Genomic DNA, 18,756 nt, shown 5'->3' on the forward strand with positions numbered 1-18,756 from the left:
TATTTTAATAACACAATGATATTAAATGGAACATTTTCTTTTAAAAAAACAATAACACGAAAAAAGCCTCATTGGAGGTAAAAATTAGATTAAAAAAAGATTAAAAAACAACTTGAATCAATTTCAGATATCATGATAGATATGTGACCTGGATAATAAAAGGCAATCCAACCCGAGTTAATCCACAAAACCTATAGTCCATGTCATTCGAACATGACAACCTGATAGAAAACAAATAAAAAAAAACCACAAAGTTAATTAAAAAAAATAATGTCAAACAAAGAAATTGAAAAAAAAATAATGAAATCGGATATTGACCTGCATTAACTTTTCAAACTCGTGACTCGAGTTATTAGAATGAAAGTACCATACATGAAAAAAATCATGAAACTAGATTCTAAACAAATCAAATATTAAATGACGAAATCGAAAAAAAAAATATATGATGAAATTGAAAAAAAAATATATATTACACGAAAAGATTCAAAACAACAAAATAGTAATTAGAATAATAATGGTAAAAATTGAAATAAAAATTAAATTAAAAGGCAACTACAAATTTCAGATTGAAGGGTGACACTAAAAAAAAATAACTTTAACAAAAAGACAAAAAAAATCAAGGATTAAATTGTTGAGAAATATAATATATCATAAATTTAAATTAAGGAATGAAATTAAAAACCAACACAAAAAGATTAAGAAAGAAAATGAAAAATAAAAAGATGAGAATCAAAATTAATAAAAAAACAACACATGAAAAATTAAAATTAAAGAATAAAATTAAAAAAAAATTGATCATTGACTATGCGTTTTGGCTTTTTATTATTTTCCATGCTTAGTCAAACATTTGATTTAATAATCACATAAAAACCATTATAAAAAAACACCTAATTGCCCTCTAACTCTATTTTTTTTATTTCAATAATATTTTAGTAATTTCACAACACAATCAAGAAAAGAAAAGAGTTATTTATTTATAATCAAATTAATAATGACTAACAGGCTTTATAAAAAGACTCTATACCTCTACCAACTAGTGTTAAATTTTTTAATGCGAAGGACAAATAAATCGTTCCATTCTTGTAAGCAATGACAATAAGTCTGTATCTAGATATTTTTCAATGCAGTTTGAGATTCTTTTAATAAATAAATAACTAAAACGACGTAAGTTCAATTTTAAAATGAAAAAAATTACATGACAATCCTTGCTATTGATTCCAATTCAAAGTCTAAGATCCGACACGCTTAACAGGCCATGTTTTAAGGAACACAAGAGGACTCTATTCGAATCCAACTAAAACGGTGTAGGCTTCACTGTTCCCAGTAGTGTTTTTTTTTTCTTCCTTCTTCTTCTCGGAACTTCCAGGGCATTTTCAATACTTTCAATTTTGTTTTTTTTATTTTTACAAGGATACTTCTTATAGAACCAAATCATGATGATTAGGGGAGAAATACAGATTAAACGGGAGTAGATGCTGAGCATTGAAGCAACACCAGACCTTTAAAAATAGCGAGGAGGAAGATGCATGTATTAAACGCGAGGATGTCAGATTAGTGAATCCTCTAATGACCTCGATCCTCTAATTAACGTGAATCCGTTAATTATTTTTTCAAATATCATCTTTCCATATAGAAATGAAAATATCAAGCAGTGTTCTACGTATTCAGCCTTCAAGAAATGTGGCGTGATGACAACGAATTTAAAATCTGTACAACAAGTCTTGAATTCAAGTTAGAACGTGTATTTTTTATAAGAGTATGAGACAATCAAAGTTTTACTCGCTCATCTGAACCCATAAAATATATTTTTTAAAAAATAAAGTTTTCTCAGAAAAAAAAAAAAGAAAGAAAAAAGTTCTCCATATGCAGTTTCTCTTTCATTTCCTACAAAAAAAAAGAGTTTTAAAATAGAAACATCAAAAGCCTTTTCCCATCCGCTGTTCGTGCATTCCTTTATAAGAAGATGTTACTATTACAGCAAGGAGGAAACTTCGTTCTTAAACATTATTTATACTTTTGTCTCCAGGTGGATTTCAAATTGCCCCTATAGCTCAGTGGTAGAGCGTCAGTCTTGTAAACTGAAGGTCCGTAGTTCGATCCTGCGTGGGGGCATCTTCGTAATAGGAGTCCATGTTTCTGTTTTTGTTTTGAGCGAAGGTTCTTACCCACTCGATAGAAGCTAATTAGGGCATTCTCCTCTCTTCTTGCCAACCTATACCGAACCACATCTCCCCACATTTATCCTAACATTCCATCCTCTACAAGTTTTACAAATAGTCATACTAAATTATAATTATAATTATAATTATAATTACCTGTTCCCACACCTAATTAAATCCCATATGATCTTAATTATGAGAGCAAGACTAACCCAGAGAAAAAGGAGTCAAGCCATAACGTGAAGACAAAGGCAGTTCATGTTCATAAAATGCAAGGAAAATAGGACAATGAACAATTATAGGCTACCCTTCTTTGTACGAAACCAATATATATATATATATATATATATATATATATATATATATATATATATATAATTCATGGGGGGAGTTGAGATGCAGAGAAAAATGAAACTTAAGAACATGATCACACTGAGAAATTTCATGTTATTCTAATAGTAACTTGTGTAGGCAAAAAAAAAAAAGAGAATCAAATAATTTTTTTGAGTTGAAGTGGAGGTGTTTTTATATATGTCGAACACGATCATCACTCATATATGTAACTTTAATTATTTTTTTATCAGTATATCTTTTCAAATGATATACATATTTCATTTTATATTCTCTAAGAATATCTATTAAGCGAGGAACATTAATGAAAAACTGATATTCAACAAATTTAATTAATCAATCAACATTTATCTTGTGTGTCTTGCACTTAAAGTCAATAGTAAAATTAATAATTTTTTTATATCTTTTTCCATCACTGCTATTTTTATCCTCATTATTTTTTTCTCTACCTTCAACATCAAGATCATTTTCATCACTTTTTAGCTTACGTACATTTTCTAAACTTGTTGCACTATCTAATGTTTGACCAAAACATATTTTTTTTTTGAAAATTATCAATCCATTAATCTTTATTTATATTCAAGAATTCAAATCCTTTTTAATTTAAAAAATATAATCCTCATTATCTTCATTAAAATCATCATCTTAGATCTTTCTCACATTGAATCCACACCTTCACTAGAATTACTAGCACCAACATGAAAATCAACATCACAACTTTTGTCATATTTATCAATATCCATAGTTGCAATTGCAACTTTACCTTTATCAGCACCTGAACCAATATTATTATTATTTTTATTTTTATCAAAATCTAAATTTTTTCCCCTAACCATCAATATAAATCTATCACCATTTTTGTTTATGAAATATTTTATTCATGTATACTTAACAACAACATTTGGTTTGCATGTATAACACTTAAGTATTTTTTATTTGTAGTGGAGCAATATTAGGATCAATAACAATATAAATATGGATTTTTCCCTCTCCTTCTATTTCATGTGTATTCAATATTTGCATTATCAAGGCACTATTAACTATTTTGTTACCCTTGTTACTCCTTATACTAACACATACAAGTCCATGTCATTGACTTGCTTGCAAGTGGACAAAAGGTCGATGTAAAACATATACTTAGAGAAACAATTGCTTAAAACGCATGAAGCAATTCCATGATGTAGAATAATGTTGGTTATTTTGTTTCTTGAATATTTAAACACTAACTAAATAATATTACAATAAAAGAACATAAAATTAGGGTTACATGAATAATATCTTTAATTTTTAATCTGATTTTTTTTTAGGCTTTCAAGAAAATGATCTAGATTGTTTTTCCACTTTCCTAAACTCCTTTGAGTTTTTGAACATTGAAGAATGAACAAGAAATAACCTAGGGATCTACAGGTTCCATATTAACCCTAATTTTATACTCTTTTTTTTTTGTTTAATCAAGTAAATCAAACAAAATTACAATGAAATAACAATAACTAAACAACCATTAAACCCACCAACTTGAATGTTGAATACTCGATTTTGAGAAAATAAATGAGAAGGTATACTCTATTTTATTAAGAACAAGAACAATATAAGAGAGTAATTTCATAACTAGAAGATACAAACAAACACCAAGATAAAAAAAGAATTTACTAAGAAACACCCAAATTTTTTTTTATGTATATAATTTTAAGTTCAATCCAGTTGAGATTTGTACAAATTCTAAAAAGATTTTATTTAGAAATTATAAGCAACGAGAGAGAAAATAAGTTTGTGTTTGTTGTTTGCGGGGATCGTGGATATAATATACACGGGAATAGTTTGATTATTTGGTGTGATTTATTTTTTTTTGTTGAATAATAATGTTTTTTATAATTTATAAAATAATGAAGACAAGGGGTCATTTGAAATAAAAATATGATGCTAATAATAATTTTCATTTAAGGATAAAAACCCATTACTTGTTACATTTCACAATTTTTTTTTAAATTTCAAATAAATGGTTCGATTTCGAAACCTCTGGTATAAAAAGAGACACCGATACTACTTGATTTACCAGCATGATACTTCGCATCTAACTAGTTTAGAGGGCAAAATAGAAGGAACAATTTAGTAAAAATGTGAAGTGGAATACCGAGATAGAAGTGTGAAAACAAGACACGAAAAAAAAAAAAAAAATAAAGCAGGAATTACAATACTTGACCACCGTGTGCATTGCAATGCAATTTATAAATAAAAAATACTTTCAAAAAACAATCCAAACGCTGCTAAAGAAACATTTATAGCTTCGAGCACCGTGTCCCTAGCCTTAACGGTCCGCGGAAGTCGTACAAGCGCGTATTAAAAGCCCCCTCCCCTGACCCTCTAGAAAGCACGCAGCTGGAGCTAGCTAGATACCGAGAGGGACGTTTAAATTTTATGTCAAAGGGATGGGCCATAATTTCCTTGGCCATCTCTTGTTTGTCAATGACCTCAAGTTTCTTGCAAACAATCTCGAATGTCTTGTTCCTGTGTATTCGCTTTCGTATTGGCTACTTGTTATTTCCAATTTGAACAGAATCCGGTATTTTCTTGAGTTAACCCTCCGTAATACATCGGCTAATATCATAATAACAGGAGAGATTTACTTGTAGGAATGGTAAAAGAAACCGGACGCCACCCGTTAACGTGAGATTGCAATTAACCGGTGAAAGTCTCTCTTAGGTTGGGTAGTATAAGACTTTCTTATACGTAGCGTATATCGAGCATTGACCTCCTTTCATCAAGGAATTAATCCCTGTGAAAAGTAAGTTTTCAGTTTCATCCAAATCATTAAAAAAAGGTCTCCCCTCCTTCTTAGTTGCTTCTTTCCAATTATCCTAACATGCATGCCATTGTTTCTTCAAGGTTTCTTCTCGCTTCTTAGCTGTATGGACACTGCTAGAGGTTAAAGTGACATTGAAGATTCTTCATACCTCGAAAAGTCAAAAAAGGACAAGAAGGACAAAGATGATCAGATAGAGTAAATTATTCTTAAATATTGAAGAGAAATCCATGTAACAAATGTGCAATGCTATGCATGTGATTAAATAAATGTTCTTTCTGTAATGTTTGATTAGGGGCTCTCATGACATCATCGTGAAAATGGACACAGGCAAACTGTTCAAATATCCAACGGCTATGAGCCCAAGAAACCTGTTAATTTTGGGTTTTCTTGTAGATAAAAAGTGAACCAATACACAGACTTTTCTGAAGAGCAGTGACTTATGGAGATTTTTCCTTTTTCCTTTTCCCCTTTTGTAAGTTTGTATAAGAAGTGAAGAAGGAACTGCTTCAGTGGCTTTTGTTCTGCCGAGGAACAACAAACCCCAAACTGCATTCTCCGTGCCAAGGAAGGTTAGATTTTTTTCAGAATGTCAGAATTCTCACTTAGCTTGTGCTCTCTTTCCTCACATTATTACTGGCCAGCATTGCTTAATCATTTACTGGGTTCCTCACAAGCCAATTTCTGTATCTCTGCTTAGTTTTCCGAATCTCAATTTTCTTCGAGTTCATTACTTTCCAGTGTTATGTACCTGCATTTTGGTTTCCATGTTTCTGTGCATAAGTTAGTTGTCAGCTAGAAAACACAATCAATACATCAAGTTATCAGCCATTTCCCATCCACAATTCAAAATTTAATTGTATTACTATAGAATATATAGCGTCGCTTTGATATGGCTCACTGGTGGAGCAAGGTCTTAGCTTTGAGTTTGAGTGCTCCAAAGTAATACATTTCAGTATTTCTCTAGTACCAGTTTAATTTAATTTTTTTCAAGGGATCCTTAAAGCCTTCAGCTGCCATTCTTGGTTGTTTGTGCAATATTAGTAGAATACCAGGTCTTTTAAGCAGGAAATGTGTCAAATTTGCAAAGAAATCTTGATTTTGTTTAATTTTTTAAAAAATAAAACTTGGGATTTCCTCTTTGTTTTTAGTTTCTCCTGGATGCAACATAATAATGTTAGCATCGAAAGTGTTGAAAGTCACCCGTGATAAATTAATTAATCAACTTGTACACTGTATTACTTGAAATTGCAGAATGGACCAGTATGCTAGACCAGCTGAAGCTGGGGCAGTGGATATAAGACCAAGCAATTCCGGGGTTCCACAGGGGGAAGTGAATAGTCGATTTGAGCAAAAGAGGATTGATTATTCAAGTGAAAAGAAAAAGACCCTGCAAGCTCGTTATATATACGGCATCATCTTCTTGATCATAAATCTTAAAGCTTGGTTTTTTCGCGATTATGGGCAAAGGGTTCTATCTCATTTCTATAGTGAGTCAATCATCTTCCCTTTCCATGACTTGTAGCATTCTTTTACTTCTAAATGAATCATTTTTGGTCCCTGAGATTGCCATAAATCATGCAAAAGTTGTGATACATCATTTATTCATTGATATTATCACTTCAATTGGTATCTATAATATTATGTCAGTGTCCGCACTAGCTTGAATCTTTTGATAATGTCTTTCAAATGACTAGTAGCATTGTATAGTTACCCCAGTTAAGATTTCTGGTGAAGGCCTATGGTTGCTGTTTCTCTTTTGGTACTAGTTACTTTGAGGCTGCATCCTCAGTTTATACTTGAATATTTGGAAGATTACGTGATAACAAAAATTATCACATGTTAGCTTTACGAATGTAGTATGCATCCCTGGATCAGTTAATGTAAAGAGAAAATTAGCATATATGAAAGTAATGCTTTCTTGAATTATATCAAGTGATTACTGCCATTTATAAGTTACTGCACTCTGCTTTCACCGTGCTCCATATTTTTCTATTACCTATTGCATCTTTTAGCTCTTTGATCTTAGTTTAACTTCATTATTACTCAACATTAAGTCCAAGTTAAAGGTATTTTTCATGTATTTTTCTATAAATTTGTTTTTGAGCTTCTGCCACAGATGTGAATTTGTTGCAGAACCTGTGCTGAAACGAAAAAAATATTACTCGAATCTTTGTTTTACTTGTTAATATCTTTTGCAGATATAAAAGCTTGTGGAATTGACGGACAAGATTGCTGTCATACATTGGGCGTTCTTCGTGTGAGTTTAGGATGCTTCGTATCTTTGTTTTAACAGAACAATGACTTTAATTGTTCTGAATTCTCACATGTTCGATGCCTTACATCATTATATATCATTGCCTAATTGCCAGAATATTGCTACTTGGTTCTATAATGCAGAAATGTTGGCTAAACTTAGATTTTTTTTATTTCTCCTCATTTAGGAGGAAGATTTTGCCTTTCTTTCCTTACCCTTCCTGGCACAGTTTAATCTTTATGTTGCTTCTTGGATCTCTTATGCAATGTTTATGGGAATGGACATGCATGTAGCTACAAAGACAGAAACAGTCTGTCTTCTATTATTGATATCTATTCTGGTGTTTCTATATTTTTCACGTAGCATCCTTGACATCGAACTCAGATATTTTTCTCTGTTATGTTTTTCACCACTATAAAAACAAGAAAATTATATGAAGCTCGCAGTAGCTGGCATTCAGGATGGTGGGCAGTGAAGCTTGTTCTATTGATTGTATCAATGGCAGTACCATTCTTCCTCCATTCAAAATACATTCAAATATATGGTATGTCTAACTAGAGAAAGTTCTCTGAGTCTTCAAATTTTAGGCCCACTTCTTGCAAATTTTACGTTTAAAACTCTATCAGATGATTGATAATAAAGCTAACTTGCTTATAAGAAGTTTCCCCTTTAATCTCTATTAGCTGGGATAGTGCTACAGCTGAATTTTTGTCTATTCCTTCACAAATTTTGAACTGCCTCTGTTTATTGTCAACTTGCTTAGCATCAGGAAATGTAATATTGTTTAACAAGCTCATTGCTATTTCTTACAGGAGAATTTGCTAGAGTTGGTGCTGGGTAATCTTCTGATCTTTTCTTGTTCTTATATTTCAATCTAATCTATAGAAATAGAATTTCATCCTATGACAATTTCCAGTTTTACACATCATTCACTAACAATAAACAATGTGGTACCATTTAAGACAGACAAGTACCGTTTCTTTTAGTTTGTCTTGTCTCTAGAACAATCCATCCTTTCCCTGCTAATAACAAAAGTAAAAATCTGAATTTGTGGCTGGCTAACAAGAACTTGCTGATTTTCTTGTTGTGGACATACGAGGTCTTGATTTCTGTGAGGGGAATATTTTATTTCAAACCGATGAGCCATCTGGTTCTATATTTAAATTACCACTGGGATTGCTAAAACTACTTTTAATTTGCTACCTGGAATGCGCATTACAAGTAATAATTGGTGTTTTTTTGTTGTGCTGCAGAATTTTTCTTGTTCTTCAACTTGTAAGCGTAATTGAGTTCATCACCTGGTGGAATAATTACTGGATGCCTGATGAACAAAAGAAGCAAAGGTATATGTTTCTCATTCACTACAAATGCCTTTATGGTTTGGAAACAAAAATCTACAATCAACCTTTTAAGGATTTTGACTACAGCATGAATCTAGAATTGGAATGCTGCTGGATGCCCCAATCCCGATTGGGATTTATGGTATCTGAGCAAAAGAATCTAAAAGACAGGGAGGTGGGGTGTTGGATTTACACCCTGATAGTTGAACAATGGCTAATAGGCTGGATAAGTTCAACGAATCCCAGTTTTCTGATTCTCAGTTTCTTATGACCTAAAGCATGTGTAATGCAGAATTTGAATTTTTTTTCTCATGTTTAATGGTACTGTGAAACTTTGTTCCCATTATTATGTAAGCAAATGAGAATTCCGTGATAAATTTTTTTGGCAGTTGCTCCCTTGGATTGTTCATGTCAACAATTTTCTATCTTGCTTCTGTTTGTGGAATTGTGGTGATGTACGCTTTCTATGGACGGAAAGTTGAATGTTCCCTAAACATATTCTTCATTACATGGACTGCCATTCTTCTTATAGTGATGATGGCTATGTCCTTACACTCAAAGGTATGTCCTTTTATTTGACTGCACATTTGTAAGAGTTGGACATAGGGTAATCATTTTAAAGATACGAGTTTCCATGATCAAGAAACCTTATCTGTTCTTTGAATTAATCTAACATGCCTGCCACTAAGAGATGGATGATATGAGAAACCATCCATTGATTAAGAGTGCCAGTGTAAAGTACCCAACTTCTTAAATTTTCCAAACTGTTGTATGAGATAAAGTTTGACTGAGGTTCACCCATTGATTAAGAGTGCCAGTGTAAACTACTCAACATTTAAACTTTCCAAACTGTTATATGAGATAAAATTGATTGAGGTACAAAAACCTCGTTATGGTCAAAGGGACAGTTAATTGATGTTCAAATTTGTCCGATCAGGAAAAAAAAAGAAAAAAAATCTGATATTTCCTTTACCCATCACTTGGGATTGGCCAAGCTAATAATTTTAATGGGTGCAAGCATATTAGAAATCTGCATTGCCAAGCATAAACAAGTTCCCCCAGGTATTGCGGGATAAAATGTTCCATTCCTGCAGCATTTCTGACACCAGAAGCTGTGACTCTTATTCTTTGTTAAACATAATTGAGGGGCAGCTAGTTTAATCTGTTTAACAAGCCTCAGTTTTACAAATGAACTCACATCAAGGAGTACATACTTCAGATTTGGAAAGAGGATCAGTTCAGTGGTTGTCAATGATAATATGTGTGCTTTGGAATGTTTTCTATCATAGCTATAGAATTACTAATCTGCAAATTTTTTTTGTGATACATAAGCTTCCTTTTTTATTTGACTTGGTGTTGTACCAGGAATCTGGTCAAGAAGTTGTCTTCTGCTCAGGTTTTACATGTGAAAATCTGCTGATTGTTGTTTTTTCATTTTGTACAGGTCAATAGAGGCCTTTTATCTTCTGGGATTATGGCTTCATACCTTGTCTTCCTCTGTTGGTCTGCCATAAGAAGGTAGGATATTGGCACCAATGTTCCATAAAGGAACGGATTGAAGTTCTTACCTTTAAATCTCAAAACATCTTCCCTTCAAAAATCTTAATTAGTTGCTTTTCTTTTCACACTCGAAATTCTGACGTTTGGATTGATGTCACATTTTCCCATCTATTGTTATGGCCCCTTTTAACTGACTCAAAACTTGAAGATTTTCTCCAGCAACATGACACTAATTTCTGCAATTACCTCATGGCTTTACAGTGAACCCGCCAGTGACTATTGCAACAAACAAAAAGCAAATGGAAATAGTGACTGGACCACCATACTTGTAAGACCAAACAATATCTCTGCTTTCTCTTCAATATCTCCTGTTTGGTGTTTCCAGAACAGTTGTGCTGAATCATGTTTTGGCTTTTACTTGATGTTGCTTGATTCTGCAGCTCTGTTTTTGTGGACTTGCAAATAATAGTTCCAACTCCAACTATTAACTTGATAATCATGGACACCACTGAGGCATCATTTGTTAAGCATGGCAACTAAATATAACCTCATTGTCATTTAGAATCACTAAAAAGGTAGATATGTAAAAGGAGGGTATTGGCCTCTTCGCTAAATAGCACAGTGGTAAAAACTATTCATGTTGGACTGGGCATTTTCAGCATCACTATAATCATAGTGATACAGCCTCCTCCCTCAAAATCAAAGTTCTCTTGCAGTCAATTCTATCAGAAGACTAAGCTCACGTGCAAACTGTAAACAAGACCATTTAAATTTGCATTTGCATGCATAAAATACAATGGGGCAGACATTGCACCATCGGCCTGAATTAAATTAGATTGGAGCATGATAATTATCATTCTTTGAAAACTCATAACTGATTCTTTATCTATTCTTTAAGAGATATAAACGCACCATGCATGTATAACTCGCACTACTATCTTTGTTGGTGTTGTACTACATATCTTTGATTTGTTGCATCAGCATCTCAAACTCCTGTGTCCTCCTAGCTATTTGTTTCCATTTTTCGATCCACTTATGTTTGTGTTATTTTGTATTCTTCCAGAGTTTCCTGTTCGCAATTGGTGCCATTGTTATGGCCACATTTTCCACTGGAATTGATTCACAATCATTTCAGGTAAATTGCTTTCCTCTGTTGGAGTTAGCACTGCAAAGTTAGATCATTCAATTCCATTTCAAGTCAGTGAATCCCCAATCACACTGTAAAAGTAATTGATTTGGTTGAGATGGATCAAAACACATTTACCAATTCCTATCCTCGTTAGTTTCTTCGCAATTTACCAGTACATGAGCAAAAATATAACATGAAATAATGCTGCGCTATGACTGCAAGGGGTTGACAATTACTTCTGATGTCTGTCATTTTGATAAGAGATAGTTTGCTCTTCACATGTTCAGTTCCGCAATGATAATGTTCAAGAGGATGATGATATCCCTTATGACTATGGGTTTTTCCACCTTGTATTTGCTTTCGGGGCCATGTACTTCGGAATGTTATTCATCAGTTGGAACCTGAACAACTCAGCAAGAAAGTAAGGGAACTAGATTTCTGAACTCCTCCAGTCATCACATTATTTTTTATGAACTGAATTTCTTACCTAAATCACTTTAACCGTTCAAGGTGGAGCATTGATGTTGGCTGGGCAAGTACATGGGTGAAAATCGTGAATGAGTGGTTTGCAGCAACAATATACTGTAAGTGAATCTATCCACCGGTGTTTTTCCTTCAGATTGATTATGTGATGGAAATTTATCTTTCCCTAGGTCGAGTCCTACTCAAAAATTTTCTAAGTTCCCACATGAATGGAACCATAACTTTAGAGGTCTTGAATCATAATTTTTTCCCCAAATAATCTCTGTTTTTCTTGGTTCTTTTTTCTTTGTCTTGTGCAGTATGGAAGTTGATTTCCCCAACTGTAAGACAGACCAAAGTCATAGATCATGAAGATTCAGTTAGACAGACAGTTGTTAATGTAGCCTTGCCGTGATCTCGTTCAGCAGTTGAAATTGTAGCATATCTCCCTTGCACTTAGGTTTATCTCGTTATTCTCTCATCGTTTATTTATAGGCAGATTCATGGCGTCCTAAGCTCAAAACCCAAAAAACACGTAAAAACCACAAAATCAATGGATCATGTACCATTTTTTGCATCTAGTTAACCCTCATTTCCTTTCCTGCAATAAGCATTCCCTCATCTCGTGCGTGTCTTTGGGAACTCAAGGTCTCAAAAGTCAAATCGGGCATTGAATATTGGATGCATGGAAATCTGCAAGAAATCTCAAAAGTCAAATCTGGAGACTTACAAATGACCTTTTTTTTCTTCCCCAACAGTGAAGGTATTCTTGGCCATATTTCGCACACTGAGATTAAGCTCCACTTCCGTTGAAAAATTGGGTTTTAAGCAACCTATCCCATGACCGACATCTAATTGATGCTTTCACAAAAACAAAAAAAATTCTTTGTAGCCGTTTCTAAGATTCGAATTCTGGATGATAATATTTGAATGTGGAAGAGCATGCTCACTCGCTATCCAAGCTAAGCCCTCAAGGGTCTTGGTTTTGTCAGCTAGTGCCACATACTCGAAGTAACATGACAGATTATTGAGCAGTCAGTTAGCAGGAGAGCATATAGAGATGGAGTGGTAATGGAGAACATCACAATCTGGAAAGGTTCTGATTATGTGATCTCCGGTGGATCCCCATATAACAGTGCTTTTCAACTACTCCCTGAATGCCATTTGTATTTAAAGAATATTCATGTAACATCCAGCTAACGAGGAACCTGTGCCGGAAGAATTTTAAAGAAAAAAGAAAGCTGAAAAAAAAAAATGTTCTTGTGAGATCCAACTAATAAAGAACTTATGCCAAAGGAATTTTGAAGGAAAAGAAAAGCTAAAAAAAATATTCACAACACAATCCAAATAATAAAGAACATATGCCATAAGATTTTTATATTTGGATCAAGAATTTTAAGGTTCATCAACTTCCCTTCCAACGTGCCAGTTAAAATTGGAGATAAGCCATTCAAATATTCCAAGGTTCATCAACTCTTTTTTCATGTTCCTGTTAAAATTGTACATGCTGGTGAGCGATGTCTTTCTGTTTGTTGATGGTCTTGAACCTTTTATCACTCTACAACATTGCCCCCGGAGGAAAAAGACCTTTAAAAGAACAAACAGATTACAGCACTGACATGGAATGTTAGCTATAACATTTGCAAGATAATAATATTTTTCTCTCGTGTTTCGAGCAAATTTCTCAACAACCACCCACTCCAGATCTAATCTTAGGAGGGATCAACTGAAAAATTATCACCTGTTTGCACCAACTCCACAATGTAAACAGTGAAGCATGACAGAAAACTCTAAAAAGGCAGTACCTTATAATTCCAAAGATTGTATCTTATGCAGACATGTTTGACAATACCTGATAATGGCTCATAGAGTTTTGGATGCGGATCGTAGATTGTGTGGGAAGATTCTATTTTACAGTCGAACATGGGCATGGAATTTTTCAGAGTGACAGGTAGCAAATTTACAGTTTAGCTTTCCTAGCGACAGGATTCGGTAATTACATCATTTGCAAAATATTTTGATCAATGCAGAAAAGAATGCACAGAGCACTATACAGTTGCACTTGAAATGAATGCCAAGAGTTGCAAACAATATAAACAAACACTAAAATATCATGATGTTATCTGGGAACAGGGCAGCAAAATTTTTCATCTTTGGCAAAAACACGGTCCAAACTAGCATAGGAGGCCAACCAGTATGGTTTCCCTGAAATGAGAGCCTTGAAGGGAGAGTTCAGAGTTGGGACAAACTCGCAAAACACCAACTACTTGTCACCTTTATCTACCTATAACTAAATCAGTCGAGGGGGAAAGACTAACGATTTCAAATGGGCGTAATTTGATCGGTCGATTTTGTTGGTGATACATAATGTTGAAGAACTTATTGTGTACGGACTCCACTTCTGAGTATTAGCTATATTTCTAAAGAAAATGAAGATATACCTAGAACAGAATGACTTCCACTTCCCATAAGGCCACAACTAACACACTCCAACTACTTCAACATCTCTGAAGCCTCACAACTGCCATCTCAGTTTTTTCATAACCTTCTATTTAAACATCAAGAACTACAAACCAGTTGCATACTCCTTCAAGAGTCCTCCATCTACCACATCTGACAGACTTCCATACTACAAACCAGTTGCATACTCCTTCAAGAGTCCTCCATCTACCACATCTGACAGACTTCCAGAAATCTTATATACAAAAATCACAAGATGTTCAAGCTATCATCTCCATATTTTTTAATTGCAGTGCTAATTGCTTCCCTACACACAGCAATATATGTGGCTGCCATCGAACCAGTACCAGCTGGAGGAGAGCCTGTTCTTGAGCTGTACATGCATGACATTCTAGGGGGCAGTAACCCTACAGCAAGGCCAATCACTGGTTTGCTAGGGAACATATATAGTGGCCAAGTACCCTTTGCAAGGCCAGTAGGATTCGTTCCTCCAAAAGGTGCAGTAGCCATCCCCAATGCCAATGGTGCCCTTCCAACTGTTAATGGTCTCAATGGCATTCCACTAGGTACTGGCTTGGCTGGTACGACTTTTGCAGGACATCCCAATGGTCAGAACACAAATGGTCAGATCCAAACCCAACTTGGACCAGACGGATTGGGACTAGGCTTTGGAACGATCACTGTCATCGATGACACTTTGACCAACAGCCCTGAGTTAGGGTCACAACAACTGGGAAAAGCTCAAGGAGTTTATGTGGCTAGTTCTGCAGATGGGAGCACACAGATGATGGCATTTACAGCCATGTTTGAAGGGGGAGAATTTGGTGATAGCCTAAACTTTTATGGCATATACAGGATTGGCAGCGCAATGTCACGTTTGTCGGTGACTGGAGGAACGGGCAAGTTTAAGAATGCTATCGGGTTTGCTGAAGTACGAGGACTTGTCCCATCAGGTCAAGCAGTCACGGATGGTGCAGAAACATTACTGAGGATCTCTGTCCATTTGAAATACTAAGAATACAAGTTAATTGGATTAAATGTTTGTTTGTTGGCGTGAAAATTTATGTGGTCATGGTTTGTGGTTTCTCTTGGTTAATAGACTCTCATACTGTCAGATGTATCAGACAATGCAACTGAAATGTCGAATATGAAAATATTAAATGATCTTGGTTGATTTTCCCTATGAATATAAAAGATTTCATACTTCAAATCCGTATATCACCAGAAAAGCCAAACAAATTGCAAAAAAGGAAAGAGAAAGTAAACAAGAACATAAACCAACAGTAATGACGCCCTTTAGTCTGTGTTCAACAGAGACATCTGAGTCCGACCCGGAAACTAGAGGTACAAATCCAAAGAAAAAGTTTACAAAATTCATGCTTTTCTGAAACACCAAGCTCGTGTTTGAGATGACAAAAATAAAAAGGGAAATTTCTTTACTGAATGAACGCCTTAGAAAAGAGTAATGGTAATTTGCCAGATTTCACACTAAGAGGCACCAAATCAGCTTATGTTCTCCATGAATTTAATAAGTTCTTTATGAACAATTGTAGCAGACAAGGATCGTCACTGTATAAGTTTTAAACAGAAAATTAGCATTCCTCTCCCACGAGGGAGGGAAGGAAGACAAACCATCCCACGCAGCAATTCGGAATCTACACAAGATGACAGCAGCCCATTTTTCTAAAAAACTGTGAATCAGTTACCAGATCATTGCCTGATACAAAACATTTATTGCGGTTAAAGTTGTAAAGGTCGGCCAGTTATTGTATCACTAATCTATGAGCACTAATACAGCTCAAAATCTCAAACAGATTGTTTTATTGTTTGACATACCATCTTTATAGAACTCCTCCAGTGTCATCATAGACTGGAAACCTTTAAGCGAGAAGATACAGCAGCTTGATCAAGATTATACAGGGAATCGATCAAGTGCATTCTCAATGAAGCGGGACCTTTGGCCATGTCCATTCCCATCTCCCCAGCAATGCCAAATATGGACAATGCTGAAGCTGTTGCTTCCAAAGCATGCAATGGATCGACAGCAACGAATGCAGCAATAAGGGCAGTGACAGCACATCCTGTTGCTGTGATCTTTTGCATCATGGAGACTCCATTATGAACACCAACAACTCGGTGGCCATCTGTAATGATATCAACAGCGCCTGAGACAGCAACTATGGCCCCACTTGACTGAGCCAAGGACTTTGCTGCTTCCATTGCATCCATCGACTCATGAGAGCTATCTACACCCTTGAAAATGAAACTCAATCATGAAGTTGAAATTAACATAAAACGCAAAAGAAATTGACACAAAATTGAAGACTCTCATGTTGTATTCATCCAAGAAAAAACAATTTCAAGCAAGGCAATTCAAGTTTTGCAATTTTCACAATGGTGCTGAATTGAATTGGTCTTTTATAAATTCACCTTAAGGAAAAATCCAATACCTTAGTGGCTCCTAAAGAAGCCTTAGAAAGAGCAATAATCTCGGACCCATTTCCTCTAATAACACTGGGCTTCAACCCCACAAGCTCCAAACAAGCCTTCAACCGGAAACGAGAAGCTCCGGCAGCAACAGGGTCAAGAATCCAAGGCTTCCCTGCTTTATTAGCTACCAGAGAAGCTTCCCTCATGGCCGGTAACCAGGCAGGAGAGAGTGTACCCACGTTAATACAAAGCGCGTGGATATGGGGAGTGAAGTCTTGAATTTCTTCTATAGAGTGTATCATGGCTGGTGATGCACCAGCAGATAAGAGAGTGTTGGCCATAAGGTCCATTGAAACAAAATTGGTGATGCACTGTATGAGTGGAGATTGGTCACGGAGTTTGGAGAGAAGGGTCCAAGCATTAAGGGCCCACGAGTTCTGGTCTTGTTCTTTGTTGAGGTTGCTGGGTTCCATGGATTTCTATTATGCTTCTTTCTCTCTGTGCGTCAAAAAAGGCTGTATATTTCTAGGTGGATTGTTATTTGTTTTGGAGGTGTCGCTGCTTCTGCTGGTTATGGTTTTTCCTGGATGGCCGAGGAGACAGGGAGGGAGTTGCAGGTGAAAGAGTTCGGGTTCAGGTAACCAGTGGCCAGCTGTTGCAGATGTACCAAAGATTGGGTGGTTCGAACTTCGAAGAATAATATGTTCTGCAAATCAGCCCCAGGCTAAAAAAGTGCAACCTCCCCTTGAATTTTAAGTCATGTGGTATTGGATCCCTCAACTTCTTGTAATCCTAAATTTGAACCCCCCCAAATCAAATCCTTCTATTATTATTTTTATCCATAATTATTAAACTCGGATCGGTCCGGTGGATCGATCCAGAATCCGGTCAATCTAATGACTAAATCAATCCTGAATCCGATCAATCTGGTGACTAGATCAATCCAGGTTTATTAAAAAACTAACTGGTGCAACGATCCGGTCAAATCTGGTTGACCTAGCAAGTTGACCCATAATCCGGGTAAACTCGGATGAGATTCAAATACTTTTTATAGTAGACTTGAGATCTTATCTCTATGTGGATCTGTAAAGGTTAAAAAATTAATAGTGGTTTGGTTATAAGCAATTACTTAAACTTTAATTCTATGTCTTGTGAGAAGAAAAAGAGGGTTTTGAAAAGCAAATAATAATAAAAAAAAAATCTCAAACAACAAAAAAAAGAAAAAAAAGAAAAAAAAAGAAAGGAAGAGCATGAGGAAGAGAGGGGGAAGACCCGTATATAATTGACTACACATTGACTAATATAATCTAAATTGTCTTTCTTTTTCAAGCTCTTAGATCGATTGTTTTTCCAGCATGTCTTCTAAGGCTAATTATCTTCATCACCATCAAAAAATATTAAAATAACGAACATATATTGACCTGTCAAAGAAAAAGATCCAATACCATGAAGACACGTAGACATAAATTACAACTATAATATAAGAAGCAACTTCTGAATGCTAAATATTTGAGAGTGTGTCCTTTATTTTATTTTTATTTTATTTTGAGTGTTTGTACTTTTAAAATTTTGTTATTGAGCTCTATTGATTTTTAACAAATATATATAAACTGTGCAATCTTAGACCAGACCAAATTAATTAAAATTAAAAGTTGAAATAGCAAAGTATTTTAAGATTTTATTTAAATTAAAATAACAGCAAAGGGTGTCAAAACATAAATTATTTTAAATTATGCTACGTGAATACTTTTTAGCTTTTAAGATTAAAAACACTTAATTGATAAGTTTTTGAAAGTACGTACAGACACTCAAATAAATAAATAAATAAATAAATAAATACACACGCTCAAGCAAAAAAATCTTGAAAA

At 34.7% G+C, this 18,756-nt stretch overlaps 3 protein-coding genes and 1 non-coding gene across 6 annotated transcripts; 3 read left to right on the plus strand and 1 right to left on the minus strand.

The window, feature by feature from the left end:
• Positions 1-2,040: 2,040 nt before the first annotated feature.
• TRNAT-UGU (transfer RNA threonine (anticodon UGU)) lies at positions 2,041-2,112 on the plus strand. The gene has a single exon. It is a non-coding gene; the product is annotated as a tRNA-Thr (tRNA).
• A 2,901-nt stretch (positions 2,113-5,013) lies between these two features.
• Positions 5,014-12,611, plus strand: LOC133701417 (uncharacterized). 2 transcript variants are annotated; one of them, XM_062125327.1, is made up of 15 exons: positions 5,014-5,292; positions 5,394-5,508; positions 5,606-5,882; positions 6,565-6,800; positions 7,512-7,588; positions 7,952-8,111; positions 8,380-8,404; positions 8,821-8,910; positions 9,297-9,468; positions 10,352-10,425; positions 10,669-10,735; positions 11,471-11,542; positions 11,824-11,957; positions 12,047-12,120; positions 12,319-12,611. In XM_062125327.1, exons 4-15 carry the CDS (start codon positions 6,566-6,568, stop codon positions 12,411-12,413), a joined length of 1,275 nt encoding a protein of 424 aa, XP_061981311.1. In that variant the 5' UTR covers positions 5,014-5,292; positions 5,394-5,508; positions 5,606-5,882; position 6,565; the 3' UTR covers positions 12,414-12,611. The 2 variants fall into 2 exon arrangements, with proteins under 2 accessions (XP_061981311.1, XP_061981310.1); XM_062125326.1 differs by having other exon boundaries at positions 5,394-5,882.
• A 1,915-nt stretch (positions 12,612-14,526) lies between these two features.
• LOC133700829 (dirigent protein 16) lies at positions 14,527-15,632 on the plus strand. Its single transcript, XM_062124520.1, has one exon. It carries the CDS (start codon positions 14,715-14,717, stop codon positions 15,471-15,473), a length of 759 nt encoding a protein of 252 aa, XP_061980504.1. The 5' UTR covers positions 14,527-14,714; the 3' UTR covers positions 15,474-15,632.
• Positions 15,633-15,731: 99 nt separating this feature from the next.
• On the minus strand, positions 15,732-17,605 carry LOC133700828 (hydroxyethylthiazole kinase). Of its 2 annotated transcripts, XM_062124519.1 has the most exons (3): positions 16,909-17,605; positions 16,295-16,711; positions 15,732-16,175 (listed from the first exon to the last, which is right to left on the minus strand). In XM_062124519.1, the coding sequence occupies exons 1-2, from the start codon at positions 17,359-17,361 to the stop codon at positions 16,322-16,324; spliced, it is 843 nt and encodes a 280-aa protein (XP_061980503.1). In that variant the 5' UTR covers positions 17,362-17,605; the 3' UTR covers positions 15,732-16,175; positions 16,295-16,321. The 2 variants fall into 2 exon arrangements, with proteins under 2 accessions (XP_061980503.1, XP_061980502.1); XM_062124518.1 differs by having other exon boundaries at positions 15,732-16,711.
• Between the last annotated feature and the right edge of the window lie 1,151 nt (positions 17,606-18,756).

This window comes from Populus nigra, chromosome 8 (genome assembly GCF_951802175.1).
Source record: "Populus nigra chromosome 8, ddPopNigr1.1, whole genome shotgun sequence".
Classification (NCBI taxonomy): domain Eukaryota; kingdom Viridiplantae; phylum Streptophyta; class Magnoliopsida; order Malpighiales; family Salicaceae; genus Populus; species Populus nigra.

Bases quoted from the DNA above. Each gene is read 5' to 3' on its own strand.
- LOC133700828 (XM_062124519.1), bottom strand. From the start codon at position 17,361: ATGGAACCCAGCAACCTCAACAAAGAACAAGACCAGAACTCGTGGGCC. The intron at 16,712-16,908 runs GTATTGGATTTT...TTCATTTTCAAG, and splicing joins CTTCTTTAGGAGCCACTAAG to GGTGTAGATAGCTCTCATGA.
- LOC133700829 (XM_062124520.1), top strand. From the start codon at position 14,715: ATGTTCAAGCTATCATCTCCATATTTTTTAATTGCAGTGCTAATTGCT.
- LOC133701417 (XM_062125326.1), top strand. From the start codon at position 6,566: ATGGACCAGTATGCTAGACCAGCTGAAGCTGGGGCAGTGGATATAAGA. The intron at 11,543-11,823 runs GTAAATTGCTTT...TCACATGTTCAG, and splicing joins TTGATTCACAATCATTTCAG to TTCCGCAATGATAATGTTCA. The intron at 11,958-12,046 runs GTAAGGGAACTA...TAACCGTTCAAG, and splicing joins CTGAACAACTCAGCAAGAAA to GTGGAGCATTGATGTTGGCT.